This window comes from Rhea pennata, chromosome 4, assembly GCF_028389875.1.
Source record: "Rhea pennata isolate bPtePen1 chromosome 4, bPtePen1.pri, whole genome shotgun sequence".
NCBI lineage: Eukaryota > Metazoa > Chordata > Aves > Rheiformes > Rheidae > Rhea > Rhea pennata.
The window spans coordinates 39097592-39120459 of NC_084666.1; the positions used below are offsets into that span (position 1 = coordinate 39097592).

General features: G+C 36.1%; 2 protein-coding genes across 10 annotated transcripts in view; one reads left to right on the forward strand and one right to left on the reverse strand.

The window, feature by feature from the left end:
* Positions 1-22868, reverse strand: part of CEP44 (centrosomal protein 44) — a 58348-nt gene that overhangs the window by 14942 nt on the left and 20538 nt on the right. For 2 of the 5 annotated variants that reach the window (XM_062575793.1, XM_062575790.1), the window contains exon 1: positions 213-425. The exons of 1 other annotated variant lie outside the window; for it this stretch is intronic. The gene's annotated coding sequence lies outside the window, so the exon portion shown is untranslated. Of the gene's footprint in view, positions 1-212; positions 429-22868 lie in introns of those variants that run through there. 2 more of the 5 variants (XM_062575795.1, XM_062575794.1) reach the window with 2 other exon arrangements.
* Positions 512-20115, forward strand: FBXO8 (F-box protein 8). 5 transcript variants are annotated; one of them, XM_062575800.1, is made up of 6 exons: positions 512-712; positions 6377-6716; positions 9141-9267; positions 16866-16984; positions 18576-18772; positions 19541-20115. In XM_062575800.1, exons 2-6 carry the CDS (start codon positions 6388-6390, stop codon positions 19726-19728), a joined length of 960 nt encoding a protein of 319 aa, XP_062431784.1. In that variant the 5' UTR covers positions 512-712; positions 6377-6387; the 3' UTR covers positions 19729-20115. The 5 variants fall into 5 exon arrangements, with proteins under 5 accessions (XP_062431784.1, XP_062431781.1, XP_062431785.1 ...); XM_062575797.1 differs by having other exon boundaries at positions 631-712; positions 6380-6716; XM_062575801.1 differs by lacking the exon at positions 512-712 and adding an exon at positions 832-925.

The window sequence follows — 22868 nt, forward strand, 5'->3', positions numbered from 1 at the left end:
ACGAGCGCACCGCCCGCGGCGGCGCTGCGGCCGCCTGCCCAGCGCGCCGCCCTAACGCCGCCCGAAACACGGCGCCACCGCACGCGGGCAGCGCCGCCGGGCTCCCTCTCCGCCTCCCCCCCCGCCCAGGGACGGAGGGCCCGGGCCCAGGGGGGTCGCGGGGAGGGACGAGCCGCCGCTGCCCCACAGCGGGCCCGGGCCCTGACACTCACCGGCGCCAACGGCCCGCCGCGCGGCGGTTGGGCCGCGCCCGCGCCCCGCCTGCTCCGGATCCGCAGATTCCGCGCTCCCGGGGCGCTCCTGGGGCGGCCCGCGCTGCGCACCGCGGCCCTCCCGGCTCTGCTTGCGGCTGCGGCTCGCCGATCGCCGATCGCCGCGCCTTGCTCCGCGGCCGCGCGGGGTGGCCACCCGCGGCCGACCGAGGGCGCGGCTTGAATCTGCCGCCACGAAACGCCGGCGGCTTCCGGCTCCAGCGAGCGTCGCCGCGAGACGTCACTTCCAGCAACAACGGCAAACGTCAAATCGCCCCGGCGAGAAGAGGAGGCGGCGGCGGCGGCGTCCCCGTCCTCCCCGCGCGCCGGCGGGGCCTGCCCGGCTCCCCTCGCCCCTTGCTGCCGCCGGGGGCTGCGGGCCCCCGTCCCACCCGGCGCGGCCCACGCACCGACTCGGGCCGGGCTCGTCGCGGCGGCGGTTGAGAGCCACGCTCGCGCAGGTACGGGCGAGGACGGGGCGGGGCAGACGGACGGGCGGCGCAGCCAATCAGGAGCCGAGGTTCTTGGGGCGGCCCTATGGCGTGCGGGGGCGGGACTGGCGGTCGCGTCGCTCCCGGTGCCGGCGGGGGCCCGGCCCGGCCCCGGCCCCGGCGCCCCTCTGCCGGGGGAAGCGCGCTTGGGAGGGCCGGCGGCGGTGCCCGGCAGGCTGGAGGGTGAGCAGCTGGGCTTGCCGGGGGAACCGCGAGCGTCACGGTTAGAAATGAGGCTTTTCGGGCTCGCGTGGAACAGCTGTGTGCAGGCGTCGCTTGCGACGGCGGCGAATAAACTTCAGCTTTGACAGCATCCCTGTTAGGAAGGTAGTGGTCACGCAGCACCACCTATGCGGCCCGGTCACCACAAAGAGGAGGGTTTTCAGTTCATCACGTTGTGCTTTATTCGATAAAGTAGAACACGGTAGCAAAGAAGCGTTTTTTTTAACCGAGGTTGCATTTAGTGTTTAGTATCCCAGCATGCTCTTCAACACTGTAAACAATTTATTATCCGTAATAAGGTGTAACGTGAGGCAGGCACGAGCAAAACTGAAAACAGACTCTGGCAGACATCACACAGAGCCAGAGAAGGTCAGCACTTTATAATTAAGCCTGATGAGTGTTTTTCCTCTGATAATTATTAAAGGCAAGCCATTAAAAGGTTTCAATTGCTAGGTAAAGCTACATAATTGAGAGTACGGGAACATACATTTAAGTGGCTTATTCAATCTGGCAATTGAAGATGGATGTTCAAAATACATTTAAAAATACATTTCAAAGGTGTGTTTACAGTAACAATGGGTTTAGTCATCTTGTTTTACAAGCTAGTTCTCAAAGCATTGATCCTGGTTTACTACAAAGCTGAAAATAATTGCTTGCTTAGGAAAAATAAGACATTTGAGCTAAAAATGGCATATAAGCTGCTGGCTAATTACACACATAATAAGGCTTAAAGATTTCCAACAATCAGTTCCAGATAGGTTTAAATTGTATCTCCTTTTGTGTCATATATGAAAGTTTTTCAGTTGGTACTCAGCACAAAAATATATGGTATATCTTTTCATCAGTTTTTAAGTAACCAATTTTTAAGATTTATACTGTGATGTTTTTATATCAGTATGATAGTTACAGGAGGAAGACTTACATTATAAGTCAGTTTCTTGAAAGATAGTATATTCTCTCTTGGAGCCGCTTTCTAACATTAAGTAATTTAGAAGAGATTATGTTGTTGCTGATGTGTCAGAATTTGCTTTTGTGCAGGGAGAAAAGCCCTATGAACATCAGCAAAAACTACTAGTATTCTTGTTAGCTCAGCATTACTCAATAGAATGTGATCTGTGAGCGGGAACTACTGGTTGCATACAGCCATAAAAACATGAAACTGGAAGCTAAAATTTTGGTATTTGTTTTAGGGCTAAGTAGGAATACTTGATCTCCTGCAACCACTACAAATTCTTTACAAATACACGACAAAAAGATCACCTGACTTTAGAGAGGTTTTGAAGCTAGTATAAAATTGCCAAATGTTCACCTGAGGGTGTAAAGTTCACTTGATAATTTATCAGACAGTTTCTTGATGACCCAGTTCTGCTAACGCTGCTCTTTCTCTCCCAGCTTTCTGATACATTATGATTATGAATCTTATCACAATATGATTTCTAATGTTCTTCAGAGTGTTGAGCTTGATGTTACTGCTTTTTTTATATTTAAAGCATGTCCAAATAATTATTTTAAAATGACGTTTTTTGTCAATTTGGAGTTAACAAATGTATACAGGAATGTAGGTTTGTTATAATATAAAGTAATGTCAGAAGAGAGAGCAAAAATACTAGCAAAATACATTCCTTAATTTGTCTTATAAAAACTACCTCCAGAAGCAGATTTTAGCATTTAAGAAAAATTTCATTTCTTTCTACATGACATACATTGTTTACATGGAATAGGTTGGATCATTTCATATTTCATGAAATTTAAGTTTTGTTATCTCAGTGTTGTTACTATTTTCTTTGCTGATTTTTGTTGCTGTCTTGGTTAACAACTTGGAATAATGATGAGGAACTACAAGTGCACACTCCTAGTTCTTTCAGTCCTTGAAAATGATCTCTTGCTGTATGGTTATTTTATCATTTAGTGTAGTGTCAATGATATATATTCAGGCAGATTTATTTTTACACAGAGAGCTACACTGAGAAAACATGCAGGACATTTGAGTTACATCTACATTGTATGTGTTTGTAAGTGTGTATACATACATATATTTTTAGACTTAGTATTTCTTTGACAGAATTGATTGAACAATCATCAGTTCAGCCATTCAGATCATCTGATACCTGCACTAAGCAAACACAGACAGCCTCTAAAATTTGCATCTGCATGTTTGCAAGTATAATTATTTGTTGACAGTGTTACTCCCAAGGCTAAGGGCAAGAATTGGTTGAAGCCTCGCAAGATGTTTAGAGGTACCTGTTTACTGTCTAAATTTGCGCTTAGGTAATTAACAAGTGCTTATACAGTGCCTAGCAAAATGGGAACTTGATCTCAATTGAATTGTATAGTTCAGTCATAGTAGCCCTTTCTGAAATGTTGTATTTGTTCAAAAAATATTCCTTGTCCGTTTTCCTCATCCCATTGGAAATTCTCCTCTCCATTCCTAATACCCTGCTCGGTTGTTAATGCATACCCATAAAAACTGTTTCTTAACAGGGTTCCTTACAGCACATCTGTATGTAGTCTGTCTGCTCCAGGGTAGAAACAGCAGAGGTAGCAGCAACTGGAGTTGGGAGTGGCAGGAGACTTGATGCCCTTATGCTTGTAGTCTCAAATGCCAATTCTGGCACACTTGCCACTGATGCTTTTAGTGTTATTGTTACAGTTGGTATTATTGGTGGTGATACTCCCCTTGGATGAAGGTTAGTAACTTCTTTCTCCTTGTTGTTTAAAACCTGAAAAAGTTGGCACTGAATTGCGTCTCTGAGAATGTCTGTTTTAAAAAAAATACTCTTAATCTTGCTGTAGAATGAAGGATACAGAGTTCTTCATCTTGTAAAGAAATATTTACATCTTGGACTGTATTTCATAAATCAATCACAAAAATCAGCGTAAGTTACTAATGCCCACTTTCAGCAGACTACTCATTCTTGTGCTGCCATTTTTAAGTGGCAGGTTGCAGTATGACTTTCTCTCATGAAGCAAGTTCACCTATAGTGATAAAGGCTTTTTAAAAGCTAAATGCTGATCTCAAGAAAATGAGAATATTTTCTTATGCATACATTCTTGCAGCTAACTGTATATCCTATTTATGGTGTGATTCAGTAAGTTATTTTTTTTTTTTAACACTTGCCTAGTATAACTACTGATTATGGCTTAAGCTGTCTTCAGAATGCTAAAAAACTTAAGCCAAATATATAACTGTACAGGAAGTGAAACTTAAGCCAACTATATAACTGTACAGAAAGTGAAAGTAGAGGTAGTGATGATTTTCTTTAAAATTTTGCATATTACTAAATTGATTATTACACATATGATTACAGTTTCTTCATACCTTTGGCCTTATTTAAATTAAAAGGTCAGAAAGCTGCAACATAGATATTTGACATCAAGGAGTAGATTTTTTGGAACATATGACTGAATTCTACAACAGCAGCAAATAGATGTTTGTGTAGATAACTTTCACCAATCAGCTGAACTCTGTCTTTCACCTGCCTCTATCTTGATTGTGCTTTTCTTCTTTCATTTCACTTCTCAATTCTTCTCCTGTGATCCACCACCTTATCCATAGTCTGTTTTTTCTGCTTAGGTAGAACCATTTCCAGCTATTTCTGACCAGAAATTTAACAGATTAAGCCCTAATTTTAATTCTCTGTGCTATCAGAAAATGAATAACTAAAAATGCAGGTGACATCCTATTAGTCCACACCATACTTTTCTAATTCTTTTTTTGAAAGTCAGCATCCTAGTGTGATTATTTATAGTGAAGTGTCATCATAGCAAAAGTTGAAAAATAAGAGCTATATCAATATATGTACGCTACTTTATAGGATTCTGTCAACGTTCCAAGACTAAATTAGAAGGTCAAGTGTGATCTATACTACTTCTATTTTTATCTAGTGAAATATGAAATGTTTCATTCAGAAACCTTGATATTTAATAACTTTCATGATCTACTGCTTTTCTTACCATCTGCAACAAAAGCTGACAGAAAATAACAAACACACAGTGTACTGGTTTTGATAATTAAGATACTGAAGCCTTATCATCAAGTTTTTATGCTATCAACAAATTTACTTTTAATCTTGCCTCTTACATTCAGCCTAATAACTTTTGGATGCTCTTTAAGATTTATTATATGAGATTATACTGCAGTCTTTTAAAATGCCTTAGAGAAGGGCATAAAGTAAAAAAGGATACCTTTGTGTGTTTCAATCTAGACTCCTTCCAAGTTTTCAGAGCAATAGACTTCCATTTTGGACAGCTGTTCAACACTGTAACTGTCTTGATGTTTTCAGAATTCAGCCTCAGTTTCCGCTTAGGTTTATTTCTTTATTCTCATTCACAGTGATTAAAAAAGGGTTTAGGTAGTTCACTATGTTGCCAGCAATTTAAAAAAAAAATAATAAGCTATCAACATTTTCCACTTACTACTTTACGTTTCTTACTTCTTTATGTTATCTTCAAGAATCGTGATCAGACCAACCATCTGATGTATTTTCGTCAATCTTTTTTTTAAAAAAAAACATAGCTATGGATGTTTAAAGTAATATGCTAGAACTACATAAACTAGTCTGTGTGCATTCACAGCAGTACCACATGGCTGTTTTTTACCTCACTTGTCTGTGTTGCCATGCTTCTTTGTGTTCAGATTAGGATTGCTCTTTTAGTAGCTGTATCTTGTTGCAGGTAATTCGCAGCATTGTGAGTTTTTGTAGAACAACTACAAGAATGATGAACAGGAAGTAGCTTCAGCTAGAATCCCAGTTTTCATTTCCAAAAGGTATATATACACTAGGTCCTAGCCCTCATGACTGTGAAAAAAAGATTGAAAAGATACTTTAGGTGTTCAGAAACAAGAAACTGAACCCTTAATGTGTTATTATTGAAGTAAGTTAGGAATACTGTAATAAGAAGCCATTCCCAAGTTGTTAAGTCTTGCCTTAATGTCAGTCCCTGCCTAATTTTGCATGCTGCTCACTGCTCAGGACACTTACATTTATGCTTGCATTTTATAGCACCTCACTGTTTCTAAATAAGCTATTACTGTGAATTTTTAAAAAATCTGAAGGTAATCATTCCAAATGTTCTGATGAGTAAGTCGTCTTAACTTGCATTGGACATAGATTAATTCACAAGGATAATGTTTGGTACTGTTTGCAGAAGCCTATTGTTAATTTTACAACTCTTCAGGTGCAGAAATATTTGAAAAAGCATTTTCTTGATTTCTTTTAATGCTTTTTGTTTTCAATATTTATTCAGTTTCTCCACTGGAGACAGAATAATCTATCAGGATAATTTTGACAAGACTAACTTTTTCTGTTCAAATCAATTCTAGGTTTTTATTTTAACTTTTCCAATACATCTATCTTATAAATTTCTATAAATAGTTGTCAGTTCAATATTTGATTTGCATTTTATGTCCAGCAGGTTTGCAGATGGGTCAGGGACTCTGGAGAGTTGCTAGGAACCAGCAACTGCAACATCAAGGATATAGCGGACAAGGCTATTTTACCAGAGAACATGGTAGGAGGATTGCTACTAACAATGTTTCTAATACAAGCCATCGCAAACAAGCCCAAGGAGGCATTGACATCTACCACCTGTTGAAGACAAGAAAATCTAAAGAACAAGAAGGATTCATTAACCTGGAGATGCTGCCCCCAGAGCTTAGTTTTACCATTTTGTCATACCTGAATGCAACTGATCTCTGTCTGGCTTCATGTGTCTGGCAGGATCTTGCTAATGATGAGCTTCTCTGGCAAGGGTAAGCAAATAATATAAAATCATCTGAATACAGTAACAGTAATTATTAGATTTAAAGTTTGTTTCAATATGTGGTTTTTTGCTACTGTAATACTAAAAAAAAAAAGGTTTCCTAAGTTAATTGAGATTTGACATAGGAGAAACAGTTTTAAAATGTATTATTCTTCATTTCTAATTACTAACAGGTATTAGTGGATATTAATACGTATACAACTGTGCTTAATAAGTACACGTGTTACTACAAACTGATTGTTGGACATATACATCACAGAGAAAAACAAGTTTTTATCTTCACTTTTGTATTGGCTCAAGGCACAAATCAAGTATTTCCATTATTACCTCTCTGAACCTCAGACAAATATCTAGCTTGAGCAAGTGAATTTATTCAGCTGAAGCTCCACTAAAAATGAATGGGAACTCAGCTACTTCCTATTGTTAATTATCTTGCAGTCTGCTTGTTTTCACTCAGACTAGGCCAACTCAGAAGAAGATAATACATACACAGGTAGCTTGAGCTAATGCTGAAATTGGGAAAGCTTTTCTAGGTCACAGATATCTCAAAAGACATTTTCATGTCTTAAAATAGGTTGCAATTTTAAATCTGGTAGCTAAACTAAGCATTAACAAGGAAAAGGACAAATGGAGTTAAACAAGAGTATTGTACTGAAGTAGTAAAAGATATGAATTATAGTCAGTAAGAATGGAAAGAGCTAAAAGGAGTTCAGAAATAAGTCCAGGAACAGTAAAGGAATGATCTGTCAATAGTACAAGATTTAAATTTCGTTAAAATACTGTTTTCTTTGGTGTTTCATAGCACTAGGAGAAAGTCATATGAAACCATATTTATCTTTAGACTAGAGGGTCGGCAGAATTTTTATCTTCTTTCAAAACATAGTTTTATCCCTTAACTAACTTAAGGGACAGTAGTATTACTATAATACATGGGTTGTTGTTCCAGGTCCTGTTTCTTCTCTTTCATTATGCTCTACAACTCTTCTTTCCCTCATCGTATTCTTTGGTCCTCTGCATTTGAGTTAAGCAGCTTCCCTTCCTTTCATGAATTCCAGGAATAGGATGCCACAATTATAACAACTTAGTCACAATTCCTCTGTTGTTAGGGAGTGTTGTGTTGTTAGGAAACAGAATCTCCAGTGAAGGTGCTGCTAAGTTCCTCTGTTTATGTACACCGAATATCTTGACAGTTTGGTAGATACACACTGTAGTGTCCTGAGTTCTTGGTAGCAAAATCACTGCAAATACAATAAAATTCCTGCACTAAAGCATAAAGGAACTAGAGTGTCTTAATTAAACAATTATATGAAGTATATATTTTTAATATGCTTAAAATGTATATTTTCCTCAAAGTTCATCCTGGGAAATAGCTCAGTCATTTTCAGTGAAACCTTCCCAAAAGTGCAGTCCAAGGCACTGCTTGAAAAGACTGCTTGAAAAACTTCAGCCTAAGTAGATTAAGGTGGGCAAAGTAAAAATTGCAAGGCTCTCACTGTAGAAAATGTTGATAATCTTTTCTGTACGCATGGCTATCATTTGTTTTAAAAGTTGTTGTACAGGAAGCTTCAACATTTTAAATAAAAGTGCATTGACGCTCAATGTATTTCTCACCCTCCATTTTCAGTCTTTCTCTGTAAAAGGTTTAAAAGCTGTAGTCTAATGTCCTGACTTCATTGTTCATGGACTTATTTGAGGTTTATGTGCCTGAATATAACTTAAGGTTTTATGTTTTTGATGTTTGATCATATGACAAGGATATGTTTGGTAATGAAAATCTGTCCTGATTTAGCAAATTTATAAACCTGAAATACGCCTGTAGATCATCTCTGTAGACATCTTAGTCTTATGTATTGAATATGTTTGAGTTTAATGAAATAATTATTGAAATAATAGAAAATATAGATGAAATATATATGGAGGGTTGGGGCTGGATCAAATAACCCAGATTGGTAAAGGCTGGGAAAAGGACAGCTGGAAAGCAGTGAGTTAATGGTGTAATTTGGTGCAGATATGGCTTCCCACTCACTGCACTGTTGGAGCACAAAAAAAGAAACACAAATTTTCAATCTGTCGTACTGCTGCGGGAGAACAACTTGTCACTGCGACCCAGTATTCAGTTACTAGAAGTGCCAGAAGTCTCAGCTGTATGGGTGTTGTTATGATGCCACCTGCTGGGATATTTTTTGAGATTGCACTCAAGTACACCGAAACCTGAATGAGAATAATAATCATATAATTAAAGACTTCAACAACAGACATGCAGAAGGCTGAGGAACTAAGTATTAAAAGCAACCTATTTTTGTCTTTTTATAATATTCAACTTAGCTTTGCAGTGTTGAAAACATTTTGTGTGTGTAAAATACATGAAATATAGAAAAGATTTTTGATATTAGGCTTAATTCTATTTTCATAGGTTGTGCAAATCCACTTGGGGTCACTGTTCTATATACAATAAGAATCCACCTCTAGGATTTTCTTTTAGAAAATTGTATATGCAGCTAGATGAGGGCAGTCTCACCTTTAATGCCAACCCTGATGAGGTAAGTGAACTGTTGCTGACAGTAATAAATAGTTAAAATGACTGTGATTTTTGTTTGATGATTATATAGAAGCCAAGTTTTAATAGGTGTTTGTTTTACTACAGGATTGGTAAACACTAAATTACAGCCCTACCTTGATCTTTTTTGCCTGTGATACCTGTGTACATCATTTACATGGCTTGCCTCATAAGCATTCTGCACAAAAGTCTGACCTATGGATGGCAGAAATTCATAACCACATATTTGACAAAGGAACGAGGGGCAGATCCTGTCTGAAGACACAGTGGTCAGTTTAGAAACAATTAAAATATACTCACATAAATTAAAATACCAAAAGTGCTACTTCAAAGTATTGGTTTAATCCTGCTTCAGTTGACTTAAGAAAAGCAGGATGAAGTATAAAGAAACACCAATTAATTCTATAACTGTTACATTATCTTGTAAAACATTTTTAAAATATTTCCACTGTCAATGTGCAAAATATTGTCTATGCTAATGTTATCAAAGCAAATGCCAAAAAAGCAAATAAAAACACACAATTAGTATTATTAAAAACATGTTCTACTGAACTATCCTAAATAGCAGTCTGATTTGATTTTCTTGGATGTTTGTTCTGTATAAACATATTACTTCTTCATAGCATATAACACTATATATTATTTCCAAAAAAATATCCCTTACAGAACTAAAAGGTTTCTATGTATTAATTCATGTAACTAACTGGAAAACTCAATTTCTGCTTTCTCTCTTTCACTTATCAAAGAAGAAAAAAAGATGACAGTCATTGCCTGGGAGACATGCAGCTAAAGCTAAAGTCATCATTACACATAAAAATCAGACCTCTCCTGTTTCATGTTTCCTAGGAAAAGATAGTACACAGTACTGAACAAAACTAAGTATGAAATTCCTACATATGCACAAGGAAGTGGTAATTGAATAAATCCAAAATAGGAAGGATTAAGAGGCATAGAAAGATACATTTCTGGAGCCAGTAGTTCGTATTGCTGATATGATACAGAGAACATGAACTTGTGACTAGAGGGTGAAATAAATAAAGCAGTCATATGAATCATTAAAATAATGTGACTTTGTTTACACTCTTGACTCTTGTTTTATCTCACATTTTGCTTGATAAAGAGACCCATTACTCTTATTACTGATCACAAAATACATTTTTCAGTAATTTCTCTGGTATAGTGCTGCTTTGTACTACAGTACATTCTCCCGAGAAGTCCTGTCAGCAGTTTGTCACTCAAGCGTGATTAGCATTGATTTCCAATAGGATTTTAGTAAATTTAATATTAAATGAGAGACTTTTCAAATGAAACTCCAATGTTTAGGTTACTAAAATGTGTTTTGAAGAGTGCACGTCCTAATCAAGTCTTAATGGTAACTGCTTTGCCCACTCAAAACTTTTCTTTGCCTTCCAATTTATTTCAAGATACTTCTTCATTAACTGTCTTAATCTATAATAGGCTGTTTTATTCCAGCCTAATGTTAAAGTAATTCTGGTAGGTTGAAAGCATTTGGAGTCTTCGTGAAAGGCACTCAATAAAAGTGTTGTTATTTTTAAAGGAAATCAAGATGAGCAAATTAGAGCTATAGAGTAGCCTGAATTAGGTATTTAGTCTATTATGTGGCATCTGCTTCTTCTGGGTTCGTTATGGTTATGTTGTAACACTGGCAGTGTGAACAGTCTGCTTCAGGACTAGCTAAAAGCTAGAAGATCAGGGTATCTCCTAAGGGCTTCTGTTCCTCTCTCCCTGTGGAGCACCATAGCCTGGTAGGAATCATTCAGGGCCTGAGTTTAAGGAGAATTCACAAATACCATTGCTTTTCTTGTTTACAACTGTGATATTGGCAGAATTATTATAAGGACACTGTGACTGGAATATATGATATGACATTCCACTATTACAAATTATGTCTCCGAATTTCCTGCCAAACTCTGCTTTACATTTGATGACAGACCTGATCAAAATACTATAAAAGTAAGAATACTTACAGCCACAGGAGCAAGATTCTCCAAAGGACACCGCCCATGTCATGAAAATGGGTAACCAGGCTCCACAGCACCAGCTCCAGAGCTAGCGGTGGCTCACGGGGTAGGGGAGAGCATCTACACACTTTGTGGTAGGATTCTCTGGTTAGCCATTGTTGTGTGCATGGCGTTGTGATATCTGCTGTAATTTAATGTATTGATTGTGTGCATGAGCTTGCATAATCCATAGCAGGTGCTCACATTCTGCTGAAAGGATGTGCCTAATCACATTACGTATAATTTGAAAAAAAACATCCAATGCATGCTTGATTTCTGATTTTGGCGTCTTTTTTTCATACGGCAGCAGTGTTGTAGTCGAGATTTGAGGGGGGTGTGGGTATAGTTGTAGTATCAAGACTTGAATATGAAAATTATTGTTGTGTAATCTCCCTACATGGTCTCAGCTGTATTTTATTCTAGTGTATTGTGTATGTGAAGTGTTTATCATGAAGTGCTTATTCTGTATCACATATGCTTATGACTCAGAGTTTGTAAGCAACTGCAAGTTATTCCCAACTGTTTTATGTGCTGTTTCTGACTCCCTATAAAATATAATTAAGTTTGTTACATGGGGTTATATTATGATTTATAATTGGAATTGAAGGTGGAATAGATAATACATTTGTGAGGAAAGGAGATCTAATTTCTGTTTCATTCCTAATGATAGCAGTTCTAATGAATTCTGTCTAATAGCATTGATTTTCATGTCTCTAGTGAAACTGGGGCTGCACTGAAACTCTCACACTTTAATGAGCTCAGAATTTTCTTCACACAGTATACTAACTTAATAAAATACAGCAGGAAGAGACATGCTTATACTAAGCATGGCTTTCCACTCTCCTAATTGTCTCATTCATTACCTTAGTTTTTGTCAGGGAAGTGAATTTTCGTCCTTTTCTTGGTTATAAATGAATTTTTAGAGACCTAAAGAAACCTTAACTGGCTATTAATTATGGATGGTCTGCAGATGGTAGAATATTTACTGTGCTGTGTATTTCTAATCAAATTTTTCTGGAAGGTCAACAGCTCGTGACATAAATAGAAAACTTACCTTTTTTCTGTAGAGAATAAGCCTTGTTTGAGATGCATTGATTTATTTGTCCTAAGAATATTAAAAGTATGTGTATGTAGGAAGGGGAAGGAATTGTTCTGTGTGATTTATGTAAAAAGTGGGAATGGATCAGACAGCTGAATCCTTTTGAAAACTCTACATTTAAATAAGATAACATTAATCTTGTAAATTATCAGTTCTGCAAGCTGTATTAACATCAAAAATATTTCTGCATTTAAAGGAGTCCACCATGAGTTTGTACTCACTATTACACTCAAACATTCTAATTATAAATCATCTACAAATGTTAATATATGCTCTGTTAATGTCCTACTAGTGATTTCCTTAGTCACCCTCTATAATTATTTAAGCTAAACAAATAGAGTAGGTTTACAGCTATTTATGTTGAAGTTGAAATTTGAAACAGTAAGTGAAATTTGTCTTTACTGACAAAGAGTGTATTTTGATGTATTATTTATAAGTGGGAATTAGGTAGAGCTTCATCTCAAAACTGAATGCCTTGACAAAAGATGGCATTTAAATATTTAAAGAGTAATCGTGTATATGTGAAGAAAAGTACTGGTTTCAGAAAGTTGTGTGCATCAAATGGTGGTTTTCCTTTGTAAGCTCCCTTATGTATGTTGTAGTTGTTAGAATACACTACACGTACTTTACTTTAAACGTGGAAAGTGCAATCCTGAACATTCTGTGAGAAAAACAACAGAACTAAACCAGCACGAAACTAGCCACTTTCCACTTGCCAGATTCTTTATTACTCCCATCTGCAGTTCAACCTGATCTCACTTTCCTAAACATGTCCTTTTCAACCTGGTTATTCTTTACCTATTTTTCAGTGATTGCCTATCCAGCTTAGTGTAAAATGCCTATGCTGTGGCTGTTGAAGAATGCCCTTCTAGATCCAGAACAGATTCATTAGTTTTAATCCATTGCTACGTAAGGAGCACTAAGACAGTGAAATCTGATGACATTTGGAAAAGGTGTTTTAATCTATGTGAAAATAAAATTAATTTGAAGGAAGGTATAAAATGTCACCACCATAGAATATGATTGGTTTGTTTTTTGTAGATATCTAAATACAGAGGTCAAAAGCAAACATAGGTTTAATGTAACTATGGTACAGAGAAGAAAATTAATACAGAACTGGAATCAATACAGAAGAAAGAAAATTAATTTGATTTTAGGTATCCTGTATGGATATAATGAATTGAAAGACTCCATAAAAATAAATGCTGTCGTGATTTTGTTTTGGAAACAGGCATAAAGCAAGTTAGAAGTGACAGTACTGCTACAGAATAAATTGGTAATAAAAGCACTGTCTGACTTGAAAAAAAATAGTAACTATAAAAATAACATATTGAAATACAAGGAATTGCTTTTGTTGTTACTATTAATCCATAGTTATGTTTGCTGTTTGTATATATAAGGCAAGAAACACTTCCATACATTAAGATTTTATTCTGAGCTGTCTGAAATTCAGTTGTAACATTCATGGCTGAGTATAGCAAGGTATCTTTAAGGCATCTTTCCGAATTCTCTAATGAGAAAGGCATTATAGAGACAAAGTTTCCTGACAGTTAAGCAGATACAGAGCTCCTGAAAATCTTGGCTGCTCTAATGTTCACCTAACTACTTTTCCACTAAGCCAGGATTACAAGAACATACCATGTGGGATCCCCTTCTGTGTTTCATAAGTGTTACAAAGACATCTTCGGAAGTGGTAGGCAGTGGCACAGATTTGCTAGCTGGCCTCAGTCGAATGTTTTCTAAGAGAATCACCAGATGACTGATAAATATTCCTAGCATAGTTTTTAATACTGTGTAGAACTACTTATTTCAGCTAGTATACCTACCACAGGTGACCAATCTACCTGCCAAAAGTCATTTATTTGAAATGTGGGGTCTGAGGGAATTCATTTACAGTTTTACAAAAAGTAGATTCAATGACATGATGATAAATCCTGTAAATAAATGTCATTTGTTGTGAGCAAAAACTGAAGAAGTTTGCAACAACAGAAGCTTGATTTCTTCTTAAAATACTTGTTATTTCTTGAGAAGAAACAAAAAGCAACTAAAAATGATGGTTTGTGTTGAAGTATACTTCAGTTATACCCTCTTTATGTTTAAAGGTGATAAGGAAAATGAGTAAAACAACATTTACTGAGAAAGATATTTTGAAAGTGTATTTACGGTAGGGAGAAACAGGGAATTAGAGACAGAGAATAAGAATGCTTCGCAAAGAGCTGTAGGCTATCAAGGAGGCTCCTATACTAAATTGTAAGCTAATACAGGAAATAAATGATTTATGGAATTTATTGACACAGAGAAACCAACCCATTGACTCTTTTAAAGAAGGTGTTACTTTCACCCTGTATATTCCATGAGATGCCAGATATTTTCTGGATATGTCACAAAAGTTCTTGTTAAATAATTGTAGCAGGAATGTGCTTTAAAAGTAAAGCGCTACTGAGATTTCCTCTCCAGGCTTCAGTTTACAGTAGCTTAAGCAAATGCTTATTACTGAAGCAAATACGTAAGTCTAAGGATATATGTAAAGAAGGCAGAGTTAAGTCAAAGATGTAAAAGACTAGTACAGCCCTAGTGTTTTGTTGTTTGTCATATATAAAGTGCCAAAATACACAATACAATAAGCAGTTGATTTTCATTTTGGTCCTCTTTTATAGATTCCTATTCTAGATTCCAGAAACTATTTAACTGTATGTTGCCCATCCATATCATGGACAGAACGAAGTATGACCTAGTTTGGACCTAAACGAAAGCTTATAGTGCAATGCATGTTTCATTACTGTCTTGAGTAAAGGTTCTTACCGAAATCAGGAATCCTTGCTAAAATTGCAAGGATTTTTTTATTCTTAACTGCATTAAACCTGTTTATTTAATTTGTAGATCATTAACCAAAAAGAATGTTTCTTTACTGTGTTTTTCTGTAAGTATATAAGCAAAAATTATGGACAGGTGAAAAGGGCTAGCTAGTATTATGGGTGTTTCCTGGCTATGCACTTCTATAGATGTTTTAAGTCTCTGTTTCCTTGTCTCAAGGCATATATATTTTATATATATATATATGTGTGTGTGTGTGTGTATTTATGTATTTTTTATATTTTCTATATATATAAAAATATATTAATATATATTTATATATTTTTTCTCTTGATAATACTGAGATTTTCTGTTTATTAATGTGTACATAAAACAATTTTCCAGATTCAGTCCCATACCTCTTTTATAAGCAAAATTGAAGAGCACTAGGAAGTTATACTGAATGACATGTTGCTCCTATGTCTTTATAGATGTAATGCAAACTGAACGGTCAGCCTTGAAAAATATTGTGAAGTCTAATATCAGAAGATTCATGAGGAAAAATATTTCAGACATCTTTTAAAGTTGAAGGTTGATTTAGGCAGTGGCATTGATGCATTATCCTAATTTGCTTTATTCAGAAATATATTGTCCAGCACACTGTAGATATTTTAGAATTATTATATAAAAAAGAGATATTACAGAGCTATATAGACGGATTTTTTTAAAAAAACAAATGTTCAGAACCACCTCGCTTCCTACCAAACTGAATCAGAAATAATTGGTTAGTTATTCTCAGGTTTAGATTTACTTGTTGAAAACTGTTAAATACTTCTAAAATCTATTATGTTGGTTTTTATGTCTAAAATCATGAGAAAATATTTCTCATGCTTTGGGATACTTCAATGAACAGAAAGAATCCAGAATACCACTGAAATATTTCAATATGAAATTTGTCATGTATATTCTGAAAGAAATGTGCGCTTTACAAAGCATGGAAAATTCTAGAAATGATAATATAAGTATAAAATATAGCTGATTGATTGTTCTGTCCTTTTTAACTATTTCTTTAATTAGGAACAGTGTTCTGAATTAGGTATATGCATATTTACATATGTTTTTATATTGACTGATGTTTTGAAATCAGCAAGTTTGTTTATTTTCATTATTACACATTTAAACAAATGCATTTAATGCATTTATTTGAATGTGGTACACAATATACATGTGAGAACATTGGTGTTAATATTTTAATAAAAGATATTAAAGACAAAACATATTATGACTAAGATTTTCTTATTTACAAAAGTTATGAAATTAAATGCTACGGTCCTTGCACCATTTTAAGTACAATTATAAAAATATGTAAACCAAAACACAGTTTGCACTGTAACACTACAGAACCATATTTTTGAGATTCATAATTTTAAATGTCCTAGTGTATGTGTAAAATCTCAGCCATAACAATGCATTAAGTTTATTTGCATTTAATTTATAATTGTAAATGGTATTGTGCATGTTGAAATGAGATTTAGAGGAAGAGGAATCATTCTACTATAAAAAAAAGTAATTAGTAGGATTATATTCCTTTGTTGTTAAGTGTAGTACTTGTTCCTAAATCCATTATGAAGATTAAACTTAATTATATATAAATGTCTTTTATCTTAGGGGGTGAACTACTTTATGTCCAAGGGCATACTAGATGATTCGCCAAAGGAAATAGCTAAGTTTATCTTTTGTACAAGAACACTAAATTGGAAGAAGCTGAGAATCTATCTTGATGAAAGGTAATTTGAATCTCTCATGAAGTCCTTACTCCTTTTCAGTCTATAGCACCTTTCAAGAATCAGTATTTTACTTACATTAATGTAATTTAATTATTTGAATATGCACAAAAATGCAGCTAAGTAATGCTATTGCTAAAACTGAACAGTTACTTGGTGCTAGTATTGGTCTGACTGTAACAATTCATAAGAAATGTTGAAAATACCAGTATAACTAGTAAATCTCACATAGTGCACCTTTTCTGCGTTTACAATTCCAAGCACAAACTGTACTGAATTTGTAGTGTGCATTGCAGCTGCGGAGGAAATCTTTGTGCTGTATGACCTTCACATTTTATAGCTATTTTGCTGCCTTTTTTGAATTGGAGTTTCTTTTTTTCCTATCTAGTAAGGGCGTTAATCAGGAAACACAGTTACCACTTTACCAAGCAATGATTGCTTTTTAACTAATGTTGAATTATCGGATGTTTCTCAAATGGGAGGCACATCCACCCCGTAAGAGTCAATGGAGCATCCTCTGAATGGCAGCTTGTACTGCAATAGGGCACACTACCACTGTGGTAGCACGCACCTCCAAAATGCTTTCTCTTGCCCTCCAGGATCACCTTCAGGTTTGGGTAGTGCAGTATCAGGAAGGAGGAGCACCAACAACCAGTTCAAGCGAAGTTGAAAGAGGAGGAGAATAATAACTAAATAGGAAGAGTAGAGGGACAGCAGCACTTCTAGCAGGAATCCTCTCCTACTTCTCATCCTCATCCTGTGCCACTAAAGGAATAAAAGGAATCAGTTTGTAGTGTCGTCAGCACTGACACTCTTGTACTATAAAACTTCAGATTATCAAATTTGGAGGCAATAGGAAAAAATACAGAGCTATTTATCAGATATGACTGCAGTTCAGTTATTACCAGTCCCTACTGCCATTCCTCTTTCTTTTATAATAGAGTGTAATCAGGTACTCAAAGTAAAAACTAGGTTTTTAGATGATGAAATCCTTTTTATTGAAATACTTAAAAAGGATCAACAAAGAAGAATGTTCATTGTTTTTCCTCAAACTTGTTTCCAAATTTGCTTCAGATTTATTTTGCACATCTGTTCACTTAGGCTAGTCTGAGTCCTTTAGGTGTTTTTGTGCTAAAGGAGAACTCTGGTGTGTTGCACTGTAATGGACTTAGTCTTTAAAGAGTGAATTTTATTTCACTGAAGCCTCATTATAACAAGATACTTCTGTAACAGCATGTACTTAGGCACCAAAATGTTTTTCATACACACAAATTTTCTTCCTTTTCCTTTCTTCCTGTGTTTCTTCTGGTTTTGTCAGATAAAGGAAGTGAAATCTATATATGTTCCATGAATGAATATGCATATACAAAAACTTGTAATTCTGATTAATATATATTTTTGTAGTATTTGGCTATTATAAATGCCTGAAAAATGTGTGGTTATATTATTATCCTTGTGTTGTTATTTGTCTTTCAGCAAAAAAATAAAACTCAAAAGCTGTTCTAAAGATTTCATTTTGATTTTAAAATCTACATTTTCAAATTTAAAAAGTTAAAAGACATTTCTCTAATTATGTGGGATTTTCTTTCTTCAGGCGAGATGTTTTGGATGACCTTGTGACACTGCACAACTTTAGAAATCAGTTTTTGCCAAATGCACTGAGAGAGTTCTTCAGACATATTCATGCCCCTGAGGAACGTGGGGAATACCTTGAGACTCTTATAACAAAGTTCTCTCACAGATTCTGTGCTTGTAACCCTGACTTGATGAGAGAGCTTGGCCTTAGCCCTGGTAAGGAAAGAGAACTTTGATTCAGTGAAATTTTGGTGTATGTTTAAGTAATGTTACTGTTCATGATGGTTTTAAAGTTAGTACCTAACCATATAATTCTGTAAGTACAGACACTGGCTTGAGAGAGTCTTTTGCCCATGTTCAGTATGTAGGCATCTTCCATACAGGTTGAAAAAGGACCAAAAATAACACAGATTATTTTCTTAGACATAGCTGATAAGTTTTTTATGTTTTCTTTTTCTTCATTTTTGTCTGCGCTTAAGCTCTGTAGCATCTCTAAGTTCCCTCTTGCAAAGACAAACACTTAACAATTTGCCATATAGACCATCTCACAGAAATGAGAGGGAATTTTGGGCCTCACTGAAGTTAACAGGCATTTCTAATTGGTTTTTGGGGAGCCAGATTCCAGCAGCAGAATTGCTCACATATTTAAAGATAAGCTTTAGCTGAATCTTGGCATTAGTTTGCAGCAACTTCAAGAGTCTGTTTAAATGAATCTGCGTAAAGTCCTGGGTGATTTTTGGACACTACAGAAGTATTAAGAGATTTGTAAGTGATTATTTGGCAATATGCTGACATGATCACTTGGAAAATTAATTATATTAGTTTTTATGTCCATGCTTTATCTTTAGAGTTAGGTTATGTATGTGTACATGTAACTATAGACCCAGATGCTTGAGACTGTGAGATTCTTGGACAGGCAACAGTATTTTTAATGAGCACAGTTTGCTTTTATCATTTTTTTTTATTTTACTCTCTCTTGTCTAGATGCAGTTTATGTACTATGTTACTCTTTGATTCTACTTTCCATTGATCTAACCAGCCCTCACGTGAAGAACAAAATGTCAAAAAGAGAATTCATCCGAAATACACGACGAGCTGCACAGAATATTAGTGAAGATTTTGTAGGGCATCTTTATGACAACATCTACCTTATTGGCCACGTGGCTGCCTAAAAGCACAGTTCACTAGGACTTAAAATTTGTAATTTTCAAAAACTAAATCTAGTCAAGAAATTAATTATTTTGTAGAGATGGGGGTTATTTTAGTGCTGGTCATTCTAACCTCTGTATGCAATCAAAGATTGTGTGTGTAAGTGTGTGTATGTGTATACTACCTTTTCTATCAATTTACCATGGGAACTGAAGGACTTGGAGATCTTTCTTAATATTTTTTAGTTTTGCACAAAACAATGTGATTTGTCTGACACAGCCATTTATGAATGTTAAACTGACATTACAGTCTAAGCTGACAAAGTGGTGGATTTGTGCACTAGATTTGCTTGAAACTTTAAAAAGTTCATTCTTTTGAAAATACCATGTAATGTGTATATATTTAACTAAAGAGATTTATAATCATAATTATTTTATTGTAAAATATTTTAACTAAAGTTTCTCCTTTGATCTCTTAAAATAGTGTTGCTTTTCTTTTTTTCTACACTTAAAATCTTTTTTTACAATGCTGATTATCTAAGATATGTGAGTTAGAGAAACATCGGACTGAATATTAAAACAAAAGTTATTCTATGACATGATAGAATACTCACAAAATACTTTACATCTAATACTATATTGACTAATTTAAATAAGAATATTGACAATCTGTTATTCACTCAAGTTTAAAGAAGTTTAAACCACTAATTTAGACGAGTTTACGTAGGAATAGTCTAAGGAAGTGGAGCATTTGACATGGCAATAGCTAACTTATATTGCAGACTGTAGTTACTGATGATGTAGAGCTGCAGTTAACTATTCAGCACCATAAACAAGGAAAAAACTCAACAGGGAAAGTGGTAAAGGGCAAGTAGCATGTTGCCGCTTTCAGCTGCTTCCCTTACTCTAGAAGTGTCAATGATGGTAATGCCTAGAAAAACATATACCAGGTGACATTGTTAAAGCTATTAAAACTGTGACTATGCAAGATTAGAGCTGTTTCAAACTGTATTGGCCAACTCAAATACTAACATACGCTTTCTAGATCTGTCTGTTGTAGCTAAATTGTAAATAGTACTAGGTTTATGAAAATATTTGAAAGATGGTTTCATTTCAGTCAGGTCGTGTCATACATTTTCTAACGCATTTAGAGTATTAGCAGGGCAACTGCAGCGGAATTAAATGAGTTGAAATAAGAGCTGTTCCTTAATTTTTTCCTGGTGATATTCATTTACATAAACATTCAGCCATTTCTAGCATCTGAATTCATCATGGTAATCATGGTAACTAATAGATTTATCATTTTTTCCTACCACACTATGAGATCTGGTAGGAAAATATTCTTAGCTCTGTTTACAAATGGATTTGATTTTTTTTTTTTTTTTTTTTTTTTTGTAGGTAGCCCATGGAACATTGCTATTTTAAGTATTCATAAACAACAATTCCTTTATAGTTCTGGTCCATATGCAAAAATTCATCCAGAAAGAGTTGTATGATAATGTAGAGTTGTATGCATTACCTTTAATCAAGTGTAAAATTCATTTGCATTTGTGTAGCATACAGTGCAAAGCCAGGCAGCTGCAGTATCGCAGCAATCTTCCAGCTAAGTTTTGCAATATTATTCCCCTCTCTCAGGGTAACTTTTCATCATTTCTCTCTGAATTCTTTCATACATTTCAGAAGGCCCAAGAATGCATACATCAATGGTAAAATAACCTCAAACATGAAGACTTCAGTTGAGGAGCTTTGTTTGAATATTTAAATATAACTTTTTAGATGATAAAAAGTATTAATATTAAACATTGCTTTAGCCACAGGTAGACTCTAGTCCTATAAAAAAACAAAAGTTGCAAAACTTTAACATCATATTCTGCAGAACCAACAATAAGTGTCCATGCAGTGCTCTTGCATGAAGATTGCAAAATACAGCGTTCTAGAAAATGCTTCTCAGAAGTTACACACCTTTAAAAGAATGCAAGAGAATTCAGTGAATTCTGAAATTACAAGTACTCTTATCAGGGAAAGTTTTCTTCTCATACCGCAAATGAAGAGCAAGGTCTAATGCTCTTCTCATTAGTAATTATGTTGACATCAGTGAAACTGGTTTGGATTATGCACTATGTATGTGTGTGTATAATTCTTTAACCTGCATTTTTTCTTAATTTCCGGCTACTCTCAGTATCCATCCTCAATCAGAACTAGAACAAAGCCTGCAAGCAGAAAAACCTTGGTCATTCTGGTATCGTTGTCTACCTCTGTTCACAAGGTTTAGAAAGCCTCAGGGCCAGCGTAATGGCCAGGAAGATAAATCAGAAACAGGATGGTATGCTTTTGATAAGACGTAAGTCAGGGAGAAACAAAAACCCCACCTACATGTGTACAGATAACAGCATTTGACCTTTGCAATAGGATTTTAACTAGCATTAGCGTCAAACTCATGCTGTGCATTACATTACCAACTCAGAGTAGAAGAGAAAACAGCAAATGCAATATACCAAGCGTGCAATCCCTTAGAACTAGCCGACAAACAAAAAGGTGACAATAGACGTTTCTTCTGTCCTTGCTTGGCAGAGAAGTAATTTCTTCCTTTTAAGAATCATGAAGCTAGGCAGTTTTCTGCCATGTCTTAAAAAGAAGAAAAATCTTAAGCACAATTTAATACCAGTTTTACAAAGGGAGAAAAGATGAAGTTTGAATTCTCTCAGTCCTTCAAAAGCTATTTGAAAGCTAAGTAGTGGGAAGGTCTTCAATGCACTATTGCTTTCCTACATACATTTTAAAAGAAATAAGTGATAGAAACATCATTGATCCTGATGTTACTGAGTGTGTTCATTGGTGTGCTGTGAAAAACTACTTAAGCAAGCACTTTGGAAGACTTAGGTAGAGGATCCCAAACCTATTACATGAGCGTGATGGTATTCAATACTGCAAAGTGATTCCCAGATTAGGGTGCAATTCCATCACTGCCTGTCCTTTGAATTGACTATATTTAGTAAGTTGGTACTAGGTTAAAATACTCTATGACCGTTCTTCAGGAAACCATGGGAGAACGTCTCTCTCCCGGCAGACAGGTGGAATTGTGAAGGCAGAGCACTGGGGGACCGTCACTACTGCGCTGCGGCAGCCTGTACACTGGCTATGTGGTGGATACCCTGAAAGCAGAA